General features: G+C 39.5%; 1 protein-coding gene across 2 annotated transcripts in view; it reads left to right on the top strand.

Moving 5' to 3' along the window:
* Positions 1-12,028, top strand: part of CPSF2 (cleavage and polyadenylation specific factor 2) — an 806,201-nt gene that overhangs the window by 623,545 nt on the left and 170,628 nt on the right. For both annotated transcript variants that reach the window (XM_044074658.1, XM_044074655.1), the window contains exon 10: positions 4,436-4,636. In XM_044074658.1, the coding sequence (XP_043930593.1) occupies positions 4,436-4,636 (201 nt within the window). The remainder of the gene's footprint in view (positions 1-4,435; positions 4,637-12,028) is intronic.

The following is a 12,028-nucleotide window of genomic DNA, read 5'->3' as shown; positions in this document are numbered from 1 at the left end:
AAGACCATGCCTGGCATCCAATACTGGACTTATTGATTTTGAACACATTCCCGGACATTCCAAAATTCAAAATGCTGACTTTGCAACCGCTACGGCCTATGCTGGCCAGGAACGCTTGGTTAGTGACTCTAGACTTAAAAGAGGCATACCTGCATATCCCAATAAGGGAATGATGCAGAAGATACCTCCACTTCAAGGCAGGTTTTTTGCATTACCAATTCTCTGCACTGCCCTTTGGGTTATCTACTGCGCCCAGAGTCTTTACAAAGTGCTGGGCACCAGTAATTGCATTCTGCAGACAAAGAAGCATACAAATTTATCCTTACCTGGACGACTGTCTCATTCAAGCAGAGAACAAGGACATTCTTCTTCATTATCTGGCATTTGTAAAAAGGCTTCTAACATGCCTAGGGTACACAATAAACGAAAAGAAATCGCAACTGGTACCCTCCCAAAGAATTACATTCCTGGATGCAAGCTTGAATACAACTGCCCAGATGGCTTACCTTACGCCAGACAAACAAAGGCAACTGACAACATACTTCAAACAGATGGCAACAAAAACCCAGTTATCTGCAAGACAAATTCTGCAGGCTTTGGGGTTCATGGCATCCTGCATTCTGCTAATTCCATATGCAAGACTGCATATGAGGAAACTTCAATGGTATCTAAAAAGTTTATGGAGTCAACATTGTCACAGTCTGGAAACAATGATTCCGCTCATTCCCTGCCTACAACAAGAGTTTCTTTGGTGGGCAGAGACATGTCACCAAAACAAGGGACTGTCATTCACTCTACCCCCTGCCACCCAAACCCTAACTACAGACGCATCAGACTATGCTTGGGGGGCCCACCTGGCGGGGAAATGCATTCAGGGCATATGGAGCCCAAAACAAATGCATCTGCATATCAACCAGAAAGAGATGCTAGCTGTTCAGAATGCTCTGACAGCCTTCAAGGACTTACTTAATCCAGGACAACTACTGATAAAGGCAGACAACACCATGGTTATGTGGTACATAAACAAGCAGGGGGGTACCCACTCCTACCCCCTTTGCAGACTAGCCATGGCATTGTGGAACACAGCTTTGACTTACCAAGTACATCTTCAAGCTCAATTCCTGACAGGAAAACAAAATAATCTGGCAGATGACCTAAGCAGAAATCTTATGGACCTGCATGAATGGAAACTGAATCCACAAATCTTCAGCATGGTAACGCAGAAATGGGGGAGCCCAGACATAGATATATTTGTGTCTCTTCAAAATTATCAACTGGACAAATTCTGCACAAGGACTTATCACAGACAAGCATGGAAAGTGGACGCCCTATCCTTCAGCTGGACAAACCTATCAGTCTATGCCTTCCCCCTCTGCCTCTTCTCTCCAAGGTCTTACTAAAGGTCAGACAGGAAAAAACAAAAATGATCCTAATTGCTCCATACTGGCCTCGCCAGCATTGGTACCCAGTTCTAAGGAATATGTCTCAACTCCCTCCTTGGTACTTGCCTCAAATACCTCATCTACTGTCTCAGCAGAACAATCAAATTCTGCACACTCGGCTCCAAACTCTGAACCTTGCAGCATGACTGATCATTTAATTCATTTAATTATTCAAACACCACCTCTCAGTAAATCTGTGATGGATGTCATTTTGGAAGCCAGAAGGCCTAGTACTAGAAAATCCTATGCTGATAAATGGAAGAGATTCTGGGCTTGGAACCAAGCACAAGGAACTGACACAACAAAACCAAATATCCCTCAGATTTTACAATACTTGACTGAGATGCTTAACAAGGGCCTATCTTTTTCTTCAATAAAAATCATGCCTCTGCCATCTCGGCTCATTACAGCACGGAGCCTCCCCTCTTTTCTCATCCTCTGCTAAAACAGTATCTTAGAGGGGCCAAAAATTTAAGGCCTCCCAGAAGATCACCAACTCCTGCATGGGACCTCAATTTTGTGCTGGAAAAACTCACCCTGCCTCCTTTTGAACCAGCAGCTACTGCGGATATAACATTTTTATCTTGGAAAACAGCTTTCCCCTTGGCAATCACTTCAGCAAGAAGGGTTTCAGAACTACAGGCTCTCATGGCTGTGGAGCCTTTTATTACATTTTGCCCGGACAGGGTGTCCCTCAGAACTAATCCTTCCTTTATGCCTAAGGTGGTATCCAGTGTGGCTCTTAACCAAACAGTTCACCTGCCAACATTTTACCCTAATCCGCAGAACAAGGGGGAGTGGATTCTGCATTCATTGGACGTACATAGACAACTAATATTCTACTTAAACAGGACCAAATCTCTTAAGAAAGTCAGAGCAACTACCTGTGGCATTTGCTTCAGGATCAGAGGGGAAGGCTATATCAAAGCAGACTATTTCTAAGTGGATAAGCCGCTGCATTCGTTTCTGCTACTTGCACCATGGTAAACTTGTACCCAAGGGAATCCGGTCACATTCCACCAGGGCTGCCTCTACCTCAGCAGCCTTTCTCAGAGGAGTTCCAACCAAAGACATTCTAGAAGCTGCTACTTGGAGCTCTGTTCATACCTTCACAAAGCTTTATCATTTGCCTCTTTTTTCCAAATCCAGGGCAGGCTTTGCCACTGCAGTTCTGGAGGGCCTCATAGCCGCTCCTAATGCTATTTAGTTCCATCCTCCCATCCATAGCTTTGGGATTCTACCCAAATGTAATGACTGCAACAGTGAAACACGAAGAACATAGTACAGTTGTATACGCTTACCATAAATGTAGATGTTCGAGTGTATTCACTGTTGCAGTCCGGGTTACCCACCCGCCATCCCCCTTTTCTATAACTTTTCTTTCCTTCACTATATTCTAAAGCCTTTGTGGTGTATTTGCTTGTGGATGAAGGTAAAGTTTATGTTTCTAAAAGTGCATTACTTATATTGCTGTTTAAGTTTATATATATATATATATATATTTTTTTTTTTTTTTTTTGCTCTCCATTTGGGGGGTACCTGACATCGGGGGCAAGAAAAACTGAATGAAATGGTGTCCGCTGCATGTTTTATACCCCTGACATCATGGAAGAGGAGACAGCAACCTATGCAGGCCCCAAGACTTTGATATTCAGGCCGACTGAGGGCAACCTGCCAGCAGATTACCCAAATGTAATGACTGCAACAGTGAATACACTCGACCATCTACATTTATGGTAAGTGTACACAACTGTACTTTTTTTCCACCATAAATTTGCTCGCTATTTTGGGGGCTACTGACATTTGGAGCAAGAAAAACTGATGTGATGGTGTCGGCTGGCTGTTTTTATACCCCTAATGACCTGACGTCAGTACTGAAGTGACAGCAACCGATGCAGAAATACTAAGTCTCTGGTATTCAGGGTGACTGAGGGCTACCTGCAGGTAGATAACCTAAGTGTGATGACTGCAACACACTCAAATATCTGCATTTATGGTAAGTGTACACAACTGTACTTTCTAGTCAGGTCAAAGCAAACTTTACCAGGGCTTTTGCTTCAGCAGTATCATTTTGGAAAGGGGTGGATTCTAGAAGTATTCTAGAGTACCAACATGGTCCCCTTTGCATACCTTTATAGAGCACTACAAATTAGATCCCTTTTTCAGGTCTAGAGCAGGCTTTGCTAAGACCATTCTCCAGGGGCTACTGAACCCTCATCCTTCCTCCTCCCTTCAGTCAGTATAAGCAACAATGATCAAATGAAGAACATAGTACAGTTGTGTAAGTAAATGTAAAATAACAGTAGATGTTCGAATAATCACTACTGCAGTAGTCTGTCCCTCTTGCCACTTCCCTTATATTTGTATATTTTTTGTTGCTAGGGTGAGGTCTTTGATTTTTATTTACCTAGTACTGATCTCTTTCAGGACTGTAGCCTCCCTGTCTCAGGTGACAAGAAAGCTGTTAAGGGGTTGGTGCCTCAGCTTTTGATTTTCTTTAGTTCTGCTCAAACTGCCAATAGTTTGGGTGTTTGGAAGATGTCCTTAAGCTCTGGAGACTGTCCATCTGTTATATCCTATGCAGGATATAACAGATATAGCCAAGGCTACTGCAGGAGTGATAATTCGAAAATCTGCTGTTATGGTATGTTTACTTATACAACCGTACTTTACCATATTTCAGAATCCACATTCTTTGACAGCTAACGGGTTCTGAAAGCGACTATTTTCCACTGTCCATTGGCTGCAGCAACAGAGGAGTTGTACATGGCATGAGAGGATTATAATTTGACAGTGTAAAACAAACAGACATCAGTATTTTTGAGATTATCATTTTGGTAGATTAATGTTTCCCTGCTTTAAATTTATCATCTGACAGTTGAGGACTGTTGTGTTTTGGATGACTCCTAGCTTCTGTCTTCATTTGGTTGTTTACGATTTAGTAATTGAAAGGTACCTCTGGAATTAAACAGACGTTTCTGAACTGATTGCAGAGCAGACGTTGATTCCAGTGATGAAAGTGATGGCGATGATGATACTGATCAGCCGTCAGCACATAAAACTAAGAGAGATCTTATGATGAAGAGTGAAAGCAGTCGGAAAGGAAGTTTCTTCAAGCAAGCTAAAAAGTCCTATCCAATGTTTCCAGCCACGGAAGAAAGGATCAAGTGGGATGAATATGGAGAAATTATTAAGTATGGTTTACAATTTATGCTTATGGTCTATTTTATAATTGCTACATAAACTTGTAATCCTTTTGCATTAATTCCACAACATAGTTAAAATTATTATTGAGATCTTAATGTTCATGAATGAAATATTGTCAGTACACTATTCTAAACAAGAAGGTATTGTTCTTTTACAATAATGCAATTTTATATTGCTAAATAAACTTAAAGCTGTTAGTATTTAAAAAATGGCAAATATTAAAAGAACATTTGAAATGTACCTTTAATTGTAGTTGCATACATCACCTTATCTTCAATCTTTTGATCTTGGAATGCTTATACTGAAGATGAATTTTATTTTTGTCTGCTCCTTGGACTTGGGGGGGATAAAGCTGTGACTGTTAGATTATCTGAGTTCATTTAACAGCTTGCGTTTTTGAGGAGCCAACCAAGAGGAAAACAAATGAAGAGGCACAGCCTCCAAAGTGGTGGAACAGGGATTGTCTAGCAGGTGTATGTTCCATTGGTACATCTCACTGGAGAACCCGAGATCTTTTTGAAGCCACCTTGTTGCAGAGGATGCAGGGTTGTTTTGCTTGAGAGGTTTAGCTCCCTCATGACAGATTGATGTTTTTGCGACACTTACATTGCATGCCCCCACCCACTCGCCTTTGAAACTTTACTAAGGTCACAGGGCTGCTGAAAGGTTGCATTAGTCCATGTCAGTGAGTGACATCCCCACACACTTCAACTTAAGAGCTTATGGAGGCAAGCAAGGAGAATGATGGGGCAAAAGTATATAAACTCTCCATAGCTGCCTAGATGACGTTTCAGAAAAGCAGGCCTCCTGGTCTGACTTGGGAGCTGATGAATGTACATAGGACCACTGTGGGGAACTAATAGCCTGTCAGCTTGGGGAGAAACAATGAAGTAAAAAAAAATTGTCTTTTTGACCCAACATGTGAAATTTAGTTTCCATTGCCATGCATTCACCTCAGTGGGGGTTATGTTGCAGGTTTTGGGAATTTTTTACGAGTCCTTTTCCCCTCTCTGTTTTGAGCCTTCCACCATCAAAGTGATTATTTGTATACTTTATGTTCTCCTCTTTGATTTTGTGTGCCTATTATAGCTGGATGCTTTAGTACTATGTTAGGACTTTCAGAGACCCCCCTCCCCGCAGAGAACACAAGCTGGCCATAAGTTGCACCTTTTCTGCCCTGTAGCTGGCCCTTAAGCACCCAGGTCACTGGTACCTGAAATGGGTATAGGATCTCTACCTTGCCATCTGGTTGGTGTAGCTGTTCATTTTATTCATTGAACCAAACTATTCTCTTAGCTTAAGAGCAGGTTTAAAGTAAGTTGCTGTATTTTTGTAATTTAATAAACTTACCCACAGTTGCCACTCTGGATTGCTTTGATTAAAAGAAATGAATTATTGCCACATAATTCTTCACATCACATTATTTTTAGATTTGCAGTTTGTACATTTACTTTTGCCATGGACAGTAGTAATCTTTGTAGTATCGTCAGGTAAATATTCATTATTTTTGCAGCATTCTACCAGTACTGAGAAGTTTCCTTTTTATTTCCTGTAAAAACAAGTATATTACTGAGGAGTTCTCGATTATGGAGACATTTTTACAATCTCCAGTGGTTCCTGTTTGTTTTTAGGGATTGCTTAACGGAATCCCTCTTCTTGCATGTGAATGTAGTACTTAAATGGTAGCTCATATGAGGATATACTTTAAAGATATGTGAGATCTTCTGGAGCATTTCAGAAAATATTCCCTTTTCGCAGAGGCAAGAAACCATACATATTGCAAGCTTATAAGCAGTTGGTACCACATGATGATATTTTGAGAATGGTACAGTGGCCATTAACTGTATATTCTACTTTTTCATGAACATTAAAATGTTTTACAGTAAAGCACAGGGGTTTAAAGCTATGAGTCACTCATGTTTCTCCTTGTAATCCTGGGTTGAATTGTCTCAGCCTTTAATCATGTGATTTGCAGCCATGAGCAAATCTCTTCATTCATTAAACAGAGTTAGAACTGCAAGCAGAAATGCCCATTTTCAGAAGAGGCCCCAGCAAGTCAGTATCCCTGGCTGTCCCTGAAAAAGACACTTGTGCCTGTCCAGTAAGCAAAGCAAAGGAATAGAAATAATGACACTGTTGTCTAAATTCATTTGTGAAAACATCTGCTGAGGTGTTTTCTGCTTTTTTCATTGTTGCTTGGAGGCAACTGGATATATTTCAGCGTTAAGTATGATAATTATTGTCATAACATTTATTTCTACCGTTATTTCTTTGACAGTATTATTTGCAAAAAAATATCTGAATTGGTGTAACAAACTAGAAAAAGACATTCACACACACCTCTGTAACATGTTCAAGGATATTTACATATACTGCCAAATTGCTTCAGAAGTTCAATATGAATTACAAAACCCATTTGTATCACAAATGATCATGTCCTTTGAAATATTTATCCTTTCTGCTGCTAGCCTTCATCCATTTGCATCTTAAGCCCCACCAAAGGTTATACCTGGCAATGTCTGCATTTAACTTGTTACCTAGCCTCAGCAGGAGATCTGCATGCCTAAAAGGTGGACAGTCTTTTAGCATCCATCTTAATTTCCTGCAGTGTACTCCACCACTGTTCCATTCAAACCTTCTCCTGGTATAGTGGTGCAGTAAACCTCATATCCTTCACCATTCCAGCCAACAAACTCATCTCACGTATAGTTGTATCATCAGCTTCATCACAGCCAATGCCATGTCCTTCCCTTAATTTTCTGTCTAACTTCATTACTCATGACCTCTATTTTGCATGTTATTGATTGTAGTAGTGTCTCAAAACATTGTACATGTTTTGTTGTGCTTTCAAATTTCATGTCTCCACAAACCAGGCTGGAACTGTATTTGGACATTGTTTATCAGTGCCATACCCCCAACAAACAAACTTAAAAAAAAATGAATAAATACTGCGGGTGGCCCTGAACCCATGAAACACACCCTCTTAGAAATATATTGACACACGGTGCTTCATCTAAGCAAACTTCCATAGTAAAACCTAAATATAGACAGTAATAACTGTATGAAATGTTACAAACTATTGGAAAAAAAAACTTTCTTAATCACAGGTGGTCCTGTGTGCAGAATGATGCTGTAGGACAACAGCTGAACAAAAAATCTAACACGACCCATCTAATTCAACCCCCCCCCCGAAAGCCCCTCAGACAGCCCAGTCATACACTTTCAATTAGTCTTTAAACATTCATCAGTATATTCAGTAAGAACATAAGCACATATCAGTGTTTCTCTTAACCGCCTAAATACTTGGTCTTGCCCATGCCTAGCCTCCCACTTGACACCTCTGTAGTATGTACCTTCCCTCTATTTCTCTCACACCCCTTCAAATCCATTAGGATTATTTCCTTTTGTTTCACCTACTCTTATTCCTCATTTCTGACGTGTAACATAATGTTTTCTCACATATGGCATCATACTGATGAAATCTTTAATTTCTTATTTATACCCTCACTACTACTTTACCTTATGTCTTTTTCCTGGTGATACTTTTGTTTTACTTTCTAGATTACCTTTTATTATGTTCTATATTGCTGTAATTGGACTTCTTCTTGGCAACATTTAGAGTATTGTGCTTCTGTTTATATACCCAGGTTTGGCTATTGTACTCTGCATTATTATGTCTATTGTATGTTTATAAACTGGAGCTTTTCTCATCGGGTCTCCACTGAAAATGGACCCGTGGCTCAGTTGGACCAACCCAGTTAACAAATGTCAAATAAATAATCAAGTTCCATTTCTGTCAGGACTATTTTTAAATCCGTTCAGATAATCACCACCTGTGACTCAAACGTATATGTAATATGAATCGTGATAACGTGGCATTCTGTAATAGTAAAACAGTAGTGCAGTATGTTAAGGGTGCATGCCACACAAATTCTGCTGAACCAGTAAAACCATTTTAAAAGTGCACACCGCATACATTCTTTTTATTCTACACCCCAAAATGCTAACTACTGATCAATGTACTGTATCCTAAAAGGTGTCCAGGGGATTTTAGTACAAAATAAACATGCAAACAAAAACGTGCAAATGTCACATAACCGCATTGATGTCACAATCTTAAAAACTTATCACACAATAGGACACTCTATTAAAATGATACTACACATTCTAATGTGAATATTTATTGAACATTACAAATCACACCTTATTAAAGCAATACCACATTGTCAAATATGAGCATCTGTTGAACCACATAAATCTTGAAAACGTGGCACATTAATAGTAGCATATTCTATTGAACATTGGCTTAAACCTATAATTATAACTTTGCAAACCCATTTTTTGCCTACTACCACAAAATGTTTGCATAGCATTCACAGATAATTGCACCTATATTTTCATAAGGTGTAATATGCACAGTATTGTAACATTCACTTATTGCAGAAAATAACATTCATGTATCTTAAGTCCATCATGAGCTGTAACGTGCAGTATTAGAACATACATTTGTGACACAAAATAAGAGTCAGCTAGTTATTGAATGTCAGCAACTGTCAAACCTTTCTAGCTCATTCATAGTACGGCTGTCAAACCTGGTACTGCTCAATACTTCCAGTTACCTAATGTCATATAGCTGCATATCTCTGCTTCCCCTTAAATCTGCTGAAGTGCGGAAGCTCAAAAAAATATTAAAGAAATCCTACAGCTGTCCATACTTTTATGTGCAGTGCTAATCTTATATCATTGTGACATACTGAAGATTTACAGCCAACACTCGTGCAAAGTGACTTGCAGCCTAGTGCACTCAATGCTTTGAACACAACTTCATTAGGCCTAGTCACTCAAGATGTTGCAGTAGAAATAAAGAAAAATATATGTAAATATATATATGTAAATATATGTATATATCTCTATACGTATATATGTATATGTCTCTATACACGTGTGTGTGTATATATATATATATATTTTTTTTTTTTTTTTTTTTTTTCATTTGTTAGCTGGTAAGCCCACTGAACAAATTGTCTTTTTTTCAGGGGTGACCCAGGAGCACTGTCTATTAAGTGAGTTGCTCAGAGTCGCACAGTAGGCAAATGGAGCTGGAAGGACTCAAACTCAGTATCTTTTGACTACAGGAACCAGAATAACAGCTCAAAGCCGTAATCTTCTGCACTAGCATGTCTGTAACATTTCAGAAATTAGCACTTCTAGATTGTTTAAAACCCCAGATTTATATAGTTTTCAGATATTCACATAGAAGATAACACTGTAAAATCTTTATATTATGAAACTTTCTTTATAATTACCATTGGACTTACTGCTACAACGACTTTACCCCAGGATCATTACAGTTCATTAACACAGTACAAAGCTTCCTCCCCATCTTCCACTAATATATGTCCTTGCTATGTGGTCATTTCTACAACATAGCAGTTATACTCCTAAATAGTGTCTTTTCTCACTGTGTTGGCTCACAGGATCACTAATACTTTCAAATATGGTACCATTCATCATAGGGTTTACACCGTTTTGCTATCCTGTCATTCTTCTTGTGGTCTCATCAGCCATCTCCCCAACAGGTCATTAATTTCCTGCATTTTCCTCCATATATGTGTGCTCTTCACCTTTATTGACCATCTTGGCTACTGCATCTCCCTATTTGTAGATGTCACTCTGATAGTTGGTACAGCTTCAGTTCAGAATCATCTTTTAACTTTAAAATAGAGAAAAAAATAACTTTTGGGTTTCTTTATTCACACATTTCTTTGTGTTCTGTTCCTTGAATTCAGTAAATAAAGTTTTGTGAAACAGAGAAAAAAGAACCCCTTTTTCTGTTTCAGTTACCGGGATGGTAATAGGCTTTAGAATTGTTGTAGAAAATGTCTTATGGCACTCTGTCAGATTAAATCAGTTAAAATGCTTGCTTTATCAGTGAATTTGTTTAAGTTGCTGTCATTGCCATGATATTTTTCCACTGAAAATTAAATTTTTGGGGTTGAAATAGACTACACTGTGGACCAAATTCTGTTGTATTTGAGAGGGTATCCCATGCAAGTTGTCTTGTCCCTGCTATGTATGGCACATGCTGTTGTTATGCCAGTCCTACTAACCCAAACTGTGCCACTCCCCTTCCTAAAATAAAATGATCTCCCTCCCTCCCATCCACATCAAAGCAGAAAAAGAATGTCTCCCCATTTAAACACTTACTCTACTTCAAACCACTACTTCTTTCAGGAGACATCCATCCTAATCCAGACCCCTCCCAACCTACCATAAATAATAATCCTCTTGTACAAACATCTACCAACCTCACCCCCTTAAAAAACAAGTATCATTCTGCACTATCAACCTCAGGAGTGTAGTAAAAGTACAGGACTTCCATGCCTGGTTAGCTAACTGTACTCCAGACATATCACCCTAACTGAAACCTGGCTGAAACCATACAATCAAGATAGTGAAATTACCCCACCTTGGCTATAACATCCTACGACTTGATATACAAAAGAAAAGACTAGGAGGTGTAGCCATACTCTTCCGTGACCACCTCTCAATAACTACCCCAAACATCCCTCTACCCACTTTTTCTACAGCTGAACTCCTACTTACCAATATTAAACTTAACAACTTTACCACCAAAAGTGTAGCAATCTACACCCCCCCCCCCCGGTGGATAATCTTAGTATACTGGAGAACATCCTACACCACCTCTCACAGACCATCCTTAATGAAGCCATCATTCTAGGGGACTTAAACATAGATTGGCTTACAATTCAAACTCCCCAAACTACCTCTTGTATCAACCTACATGGATTTGAGCAACTATATTAGCAAGTCACACCTGGCACAGTCTCTCCTGGACTGGATTTTGGTGTTTCATCCCCAAAATTACCACAACCCTCACACTCTACCAAATTCCCTTAGTGACCACTGCCCTATCATAGTAAATCGACACACTCCCCATTTCACCAGACCTTTCAGGTTTATCACCTCCCGCAAAACCTCATCCTTTAGTCCAGATTCTTTCATTGACCAACTCTCTAATATTAACTGGTCCCATCTCACTACACTCACTTAGATGAGGCTGTCCACTCTTTCAACTCTACCTTTCTAAACATCCTCAACTCCCTAGCTCCCCTCCGTACTATCAGAGTCAAAGCAAACACCGCTCCTTGGCTGGCAAATCATACTAGAGCCTTGATGAAAAGACGTGAAAAGATATGAAAATTATGGACCAAAACAAAGACCCCTTCTCTCCTACAGACTTACAAAAACTTAGAAATCAAATAAAAAAATTATCAACAAAGACAGGATCAACTTCTATGCAAACCCTCCCACTACCCTAAAATCTGACCCTAAAAAATTCTGGTACTCAATCAATC

This window comes from Protopterus annectens, chromosome 6.part0, assembly GCF_019279795.1.
Source record: "Protopterus annectens isolate FY-2018-M chromosome 6.part0, PAN1.0, whole genome shotgun sequence".
Taxonomy (NCBI): Eukaryota; Metazoa; Chordata; order Ceratodontiformes; family Protopteridae; genus Protopterus; species Protopterus annectens.
The sequence above is the reverse complement of the archived record's forward strand: the minus strand, read 5'-3'. Positions and strand labels throughout refer to the sequence as shown.